General features: G+C 41.0%; 2 protein-coding genes across 2 annotated transcripts; both read left to right on the top strand.

The window, feature by feature from the left end:
- The first annotated feature begins 3127 nt into the window (after positions 1–3127).
- Positions 3128–5443, top strand: LOC139193410 (uncharacterized). The gene is made up of 2 exons (XM_070816413.1): positions 3128–3968; positions 5256–5443. The coding sequence occupies exons 1-2, from the start codon at positions 3128–3130 to the stop codon at positions 5441–5443; spliced, it is 1029 nt and encodes a 342-aa protein (XP_070672514.1).
- Positions 5444–6152: 709 nt separating this feature from the next.
- Positions 6153–6692, top strand: LOC114822460 (uncharacterized). Its single transcript, XM_070816412.1, has 2 exons — positions 6153–6432; positions 6559–6692. Exons 1-2 carry the CDS (start codon positions 6153–6155, stop codon positions 6690–6692), a joined length of 414 nt encoding a protein of 137 aa, XP_070672513.1.
- The last annotated feature ends 251 nt before the right edge of the window (positions 6693–6943 follow it).

Genomic DNA, 6943 nt, shown 5'->3' with positions numbered 1-6943 from the left:
GGAGTGTCTAGGTGTTTCCTTTCTTTGAATTTCAATGTCTAAACTTATTTATCTTTGCTTTGTGCATATGAGGAACTAAACCCCCCTTGGCTAGGGGGGATTCGAAACCATGTTTATGCTTGCTATATGATTTGATTACTTTTAATTGCGTTTCATAAGTTGTGGATTCAATTTGCTTATCTATTTGAATTAAACTGATTTGTGTGTGTTGGTTGAGAGTGCACGCTTAATTTTCATGCATAAATATAATGCTAGGATATAAGGGATTTTCACCTAATCGTTATGAACTTATATTTGCAAGTAGTAAAGGTTGTTGATCACAATCGTGTTAAGTAAATTCTTGGCATAAGTATCATGCGCTTTCATAGTTACGAGTGCCTCGTCAATACTTATGATTTCCATTGAACGTAATGATCTTTGATTGTATCTTTATTATGCGCTTTCATGTAGGGAGCTTTTGAGGAATAATTTGATTACGATGCGCTTTTTCCATCTAATTCATTGACTTAAGGGAAATCTGAAAGTTAATTTAAGCGTATCTAATTAACTTGGGGTGTTGGGAATTCATGGCTTATTGAAAAACAATTGGAAATCGTTTTGTATGCAAGTGTGACATGTGTGGAGAAGAACCCCTTAGCTAGCTTTCCATCCATTCACTTTAGCCAAATTCATTTTACAATCTATTCAAGTTACAAAGTTTCTGTTTTGTTTTTAAATTCGTCTAAAATCAATCCCCCTTTATTTTGTTGAGTCATCTTAGTTAGAAATCAATTTAGTTTGTGTTTTTAAGTGTCTTGAGTCAAGTTATAACCTATTTTCGTCCAAATTGTGTTTTGTGTTGCCCAGATTGTGTTTTTAAGGTAGTTTGGAGTGTTTCTGGGCTGTTTTGAGTCTTTTGGTTTGTTTTAGTGTTTTAGAGTTTAGTTTTGCATTCTTTGAGTCTAGTTTAGTGTTTTAAACTTTGTTTTTATGTTTTGAGTCAGTTTTCAAGTGATTGAGCAATCCCTCCTAATCCCCGGCCTAGAACGATCCCTACTTACATACTTTGCTACAATTGATAAAAAGAGGGTTTAATTTATTTGCTTATATAATCCGCATCAAATTTTTGGCGCCGTTGCCGGGGATTAGCAACATTGCTAATCCATTGGATTGTTTTATTTCAGTTTGTTTTAATTAATTCCAGATTCTGACGTTGTGTTGTTTTCTTGTTTTTAGGTACTAGTTTATGACTCGGAGTTCTCATCCGATTCGTGAACACATCTTGGACTTTGACGACGAATTTGAGCGAGAATTGAGACGAAAAAGGAAGAATCTAGAACCTAGTGAATCAAGTTCAAATTCAAAAGCCGAAGTTGAGTTTGAGGAAAAAGAACCCACGGCAAGAGTGGGTGAAGTAGAGGAAGTCATGGCACAAGACAATCGCACAATCAAGGAGCTTTCAGCTTCGGGATTGGACAATGCCGTACCCCTATTTCAATACCCCGCGGCTGCCCAAGGAAAGACCGAGAAATTCGAGTTGAAGTCAAGTTTGCTACACCACATTCCGAAATACCATGGGTTGTCCATGGAGGATCCTAACAAGCACTTGAAGGAGTTTGAGGTGGTGTGTTCAAGCATGACTCCAATCAACGTTGATGGGACCATATTGAAGATGAAGGCCTTTCCCTTTTCTCTCTTGGAAAAGGCGAAAGATTGGTTGTATGAATTAGCTCCCGGAATTGTCACATCTTGGGAGAGCATGAAACGGGCTTTCTTGGAGAAGTTTTTCCCAACTTCTCGAGTCATTCTCCTACGAAAAAGGAAAAGTGGAATTCAACAAGATGAAGGTGAGTCTTTTCCTACGTATTATGAACGTTTTAAATCTCTTGTTGCTTCTTGTCCACAGCATCAAATGAAGGAGGAACTTCTTCTACAATACTTCTACGAGGGGCTTCTACCAATCGAACGTCAAATGCTAGATGCCTCAGCGGGATGAGCTTTGGTGGACAAGATTCCCACGGCAGCAAAGACCTTGATAGCTAACCGAGCGTTGAACGCTCAACAATACGAAGGTGTTGGACAAAGAAACACCCTACGGCAACACCAAATGAATGAGGTAAGTGCCATATCAGAACTTCAAAATCAAATGGCTAACCTTACTACTCTTCTTTCTCAGGTTGTGGAAGGACCAAAAGTGCAAAATGTGAGTGCTTGTGGCGTGTGCTCCATGCAAGGACACCTTATAGACAAGTGCCCACAATTGATAGAGAATGGAGGGTGGGAGACCCTCAATGCCGTGGGATTTGGGCAGCCATACCAACAAAGAAATGATCAATTTTCTAATACATACAATCCGGGATGGAGGGATCATCCAAATTTCAAATGGCGAGAACCCCAACAAGGCCAACAACAAAGCACATTTAGGCAACAACCCCCGGGTTTCTATCAAAAGTCGTTTGCACCAACTCAACCCCAAGCACAACCTGCCCAAAACAAATCAGGTTCGTCCATTGATAATGATCAAAATTTTCAATTACTAACTTCTATGGCGCATAGTATGCAAATTAAGGACAAGAAGGTGGACGAGTTGGAGAAGCAAGTAGGGCAGATAGCAGAGTTTGTGGGACAATATCGAGAGCAAGGCAAGTTGCCTAGTTCAACCGTTGTGAATCTGAAAGGAGGCTTTGAATCTGCCAAGGCAATCATGTTGCGAAGTGGGAAACAAGTGGGAACAGCACCCCAACCATCTAAATCAGCCCCAAACGAGGTGGAAGAGTTGATAATTGAAGAAGAGGTACAAAGCCAACCCACGGCCAAGGTGGAAACACCATTGCCGCAAGCTTCCATTGCCTAACTGTCCAATCTGTCTAATAAGGGTAAGAATGTGTCCAATTCAATTCCTACTAATGCTTTTCCTTTGAATGTTCCTTTTCCTAGTAGGTTCAAGCAAACAAAGAAAGAGGAAGCTGAAAAGGACATTCTAGAGACATTTAGGAAAGTTCAAGTCAATATCCCTCTCTTGGATGCAATTAAGCAAGTACCAAGGTATGCTAAATTTTTGAAAGAACTTTGCACCACTAGGAAGAGGATTTCGACCAAGGAGGTTGTAAAAGTAGGTGAAAACGTCTCAGCCATCTTACAACGCAAAATGCCCCATAAATGCAAAGATCCGGGTAGTTTTACAATTCCTTGTGTTATTGGTAATACTAGGTTTGAATCTGCCATGTTAGACTTAGGTGCATCCATAAATTTCATGCCATATTCGATTTATGCATCTATGAACCTAGGAGAGTTGAAAAATGATGGTGTGATTATACAATTAGCCGATAGATCTAATGCCTATCCAAAGGGAGTTTTGGAAGATGTTTTAGTGCAGGTTAATCATTTAATCTTTCCGACGGATTTCTACGTGCTTGAGATGGACGAATCAGACCATACCCCTTCATTACCCATCCTCCTTGGAAGGCCATTCATGAAAACTGCTCGTACAAAGGTTGATGTGTTTAATGGAACATTGATGATGGAATTTGATGGGGAAGTTATTAATTTCAATCTTTCTGATTCTATGAAATATCCTAGTGAGAATCATTCATGTTTTGCTATTGATGTAATTGACTCTTTGGCGCAGGACCATTTTGACAAATTGAACGACGATGCACTTGAATTGGTCATCGCACGAGGAATAGACAAGCAAAACGTTGAAGCAACCACCATGCACACCCATGACATGCATGAATGTCCCATTGCCGTGCCCCCTAGTGATGATGTCATTGAGATGGTGGCTGCCCTTGAGTCGTTGCCACCAAAATCTGGTAAGTTTTTGGACCCTATTTTAAGTTTAGTTTCGACTAATAAGATGCTTCCCTCAGTTGTGCAGCCACCTACACTTGAACTCAAGCCATTGCCTAGTCACTTGAAGTACGTTTACTTGGGAGAGGATGAGACGTTGCCCGTTATCATCTCCACTTCACTCAGGGCACAAGAAGAAGGTAAGTTAGTAAGGGTGATAAAGGAGTACAAAACAGCAATTGGGTGGACGTTGCCTGACATCAAAGGAATTAGCCCCACAACTTGCATGCATCGCATACTTTTAGAGGAGGGGTCTAAAACATCGCGAGAGGCTCAACGCCGACTCAACCCTCCTATGATGGAAGTTGTGAAGAAAGAAGTCATCAAGCTTTTAGATTGTGGAGTTATCTATCCAATCTCGGATAGTAGGTGGGTTTCGCTCATTCAATGCGTTCCGAAGAAATCCGGAGTGACGGTGGTAGCAAATGTAGAGAATGAACTTGTGCCTACTCGCATTTAAACCGGTTGGAGAGTGTGTATCGACTATAGAAAGCTAAACGCCATTACAAGGAAGGATCACTTTCTCTTGCCATTCATTGATCAAATGCTTGAGAGGTTAGCCGGTTACGCTTTTTATTGTTTTCTTGATGGTTATTCTGGTTATAATCAAATTGTCATAGCACCCGAGGACCAAGAAAAAACCACTTGTACATGCCCTTTTGGTACATTTGCTTATCGTCGCATGCCTTTTGGTTTATGTAATGCACCTGCCACGTTTCAAAGATGCATGATGAGCATATTTTCTGATTATGTTGAGAAAATAATTGAGGTTTTTATGGATGACTTTAGCGTCTTTGGTGATTCTTTTGATGGTTGTTTGCATAATCTTAGCTTGATTTTAAAACGTTGCGTTGAAACTAACCTTGTTCTTAATTGGGAAAAATGTCATTTCATGGTTAAACAAGGAATAGTTTTAGGTTATATTATCTCTGAAAATGGTATTGAGGTTGATAAGTCAAAGATAGATCTTGTGCGTCACTTACCCTCTCCTACTGCGGTTAGAGAGGTTCGTTCTTTTCTTGGCCATGCAGGTTTCTATCGTAGGTTCATCAAAGACTTCTCAAAGGTTGCCCAACCTCTCTGCCGACTCCTACAAAAAGATGTGACGTTTGATTTTAATGAGGAATGCACGACATCATTCAATCAACTCAAGGAGTTGTTGACCACGGCACCAATCATTGTTCCACCGGATTGGAGCCTACCGTTCGAGCTTATGTGTGATGCGTTCGATTACGCTTTAGGAGCTGTTTTGGGCCAAAGGAAGGACAAGAGGCCGCATGTCATCTACTATGCCTCACGGACGTTGAATGATGCCCAATTGAACTATTCCACTACGAAAAAAGAACTTCTTGCCGTTGTTTTTGCTTTAGATAAGTTTAGATCATATCTAATTGGTACTAAAGTAATTGTTTTCATTGATCATGCAGCTTTGAAGTACTTGCTCACCAAAAAGGAAGCCAAGCCACGACTAATTCGTTGGACGTTGTTACTTCAAGAGTTCGATATTGAGATTCGTGACAAGAAGGGAAGTGAAAACGTGGTGGCTGACCACCTAAGCCGAATGGTGCATAATGAGGAGTCCCTACCTATTGCCGAGACATTCCCCGATGAATAATTGTTGTCCATTAAGGTAAGCGCGCCTTGGTATGCCGACTCGGTGAATTTTTTGGGATGATCCATACTTGTGGAAATATTGTTCGAATCAGATTGTACGTAAGTGTGTGCATGATATGGAGTTTAATTCAATTTTAACTTTCTGTCACACTTATGCATGTGGGGGACACTTTGGGACACAACGCACTGCCCTTAAGGTTTTAGAATGTGGTTTTTATTGGCCAACTCTATTTAAAGATGCTAGAACCTTTTGCATGTCTTGTGATCGTTGCCAACGAATGGGTAATATAAGGGCAAAGGATCAAATGCCGCAAAATGTCATACTTCCTGTTGAAATTTTTGATGTTTGGGGCATCGATTTTATGGGTCCTTTTCCTTCATTGCATGGTTTCCTTTACATATTACTCGTTGTGGATTATGTCTCGAAATTGGTGGAAGCAAAAGCCACCCGTACTAACGATTCTAAGGTGGTTGCAGATTTCGTGAAAACTAACATTTTTGCTAGGTTTGGGATGCCTCGAGTTCTAATTAGTGATGGAGGTTCCCATTTTTGTAACCGCACCATTGAGGCGTTGTTGAGGAAGTACAATGTCACCCATAAGGTTTCTACACCTTACCATCCTTAAACAAATGGCCAAGCCGAGGTTTCTAACCGAGAGATCAAGCGAATCCTAGAGAAGACCGTGGGTCCAACAAGAAAGGATTGGAGCATGCGCTTGGACGATGCACTGTGGGCTTATCGAACGGCCTATAAAACTCCTATTGGCATGTCACCTTTTCGGCTTATCTATGGTAAGCCATGCCATCTGCCTGTGGAGCTTGAGCACAAGGCATTTTGGGCAGTCAAGACCTTTAACATGGATATTGATGCCACTGGAGTACATAGGAAGCTCCAATTAAATGAGCTTGACGAGATTAGATATGAAGCATATGAGAATGCTCGGCTTTACAAGGAGAAGACCAAGGCTTTTCATGACAAGATGATTCATGGCAAATCATTCTCAATCGGGCAGAAAGTGTTACTCTTTAATTCCCGCCTTCGGTTGTTTCCTGGTAAGTTACGTTCCAAGTGGGTTGGTCCGTTTGTTATTACTAATGTTTTTGCGCATGGTGCAGTCCAAATCCAAAGCATGAAAACTGGACAAGAATTCAAGGTGAATGGGCACCGATTGAAGCCATACTATGACAACTTTGTGGAGCATGCCGTGGATGACATCCCCTTGCATGCCGTGGACTCCAATAGGGAGTGAATTGGTGCTTCGTCCGGCTGCACGACGTTAAAGCAAGCGTTACTTGGGAGGCAACTCATGCATGCAACAAAGGAAGACCAAGGAATCACTCCAATTCCAGATTTGCGTTCCTAAACCTTTCTCTTTGTTGTTTATTTTGTGTCTGCCATGTTTATTATGTTAGTTGCTGTTTGTTTGTTTACTTGTTATTTGTGTTAGTTTATGCTTGAAACATTGAGGACAATGTTTGATTTAAGTGTGGGGGGGGGGGT

The sequence above is a fragment of the Malus domestica genome, chromosome 17 (genome assembly GCF_042453785.1).
Source record: "Malus domestica chromosome 17, GDT2T_hap1".
Classification (NCBI taxonomy): Eukaryota; Viridiplantae; Streptophyta; class Magnoliopsida; order Rosales; family Rosaceae; genus Malus; species Malus domestica.
Note: the sequence above shows the minus strand (reverse complement) of the source record. Positions and strands in the feature narration are given on the sequence as shown.

Excerpts from the sequence above, each read along its gene's own strand:
- LOC114822460 (XM_070816412.1), top strand. The coding sequence starts at position 6,153 with ATGCGCTTGGACGATGCACTGTGGGCTTATCGAACGGCCTATAAAACT. Across the intron at positions 6,433-6,558 it reads TCATGACAAGATGATTCATG|TCCAAATCCAAAGCATGAAA; the intron begins GCAAATCATTCT and ends CGCATGGTGCAG.
- LOC139193410 (XM_070816413.1), top strand. The coding sequence starts at position 3,128 with ATGCCCCATAAATGCAAAGATCCGGGTAGTTTTACAATTCCTTGTGTT. Across the intron at positions 3,969-5,255 it reads ACTCAGGGCACAAGAAGAAG|CTTTGAAGTACTTGCTCACC; the intron begins GTAAGTTAGTAA and ends TTGATCATGCAG.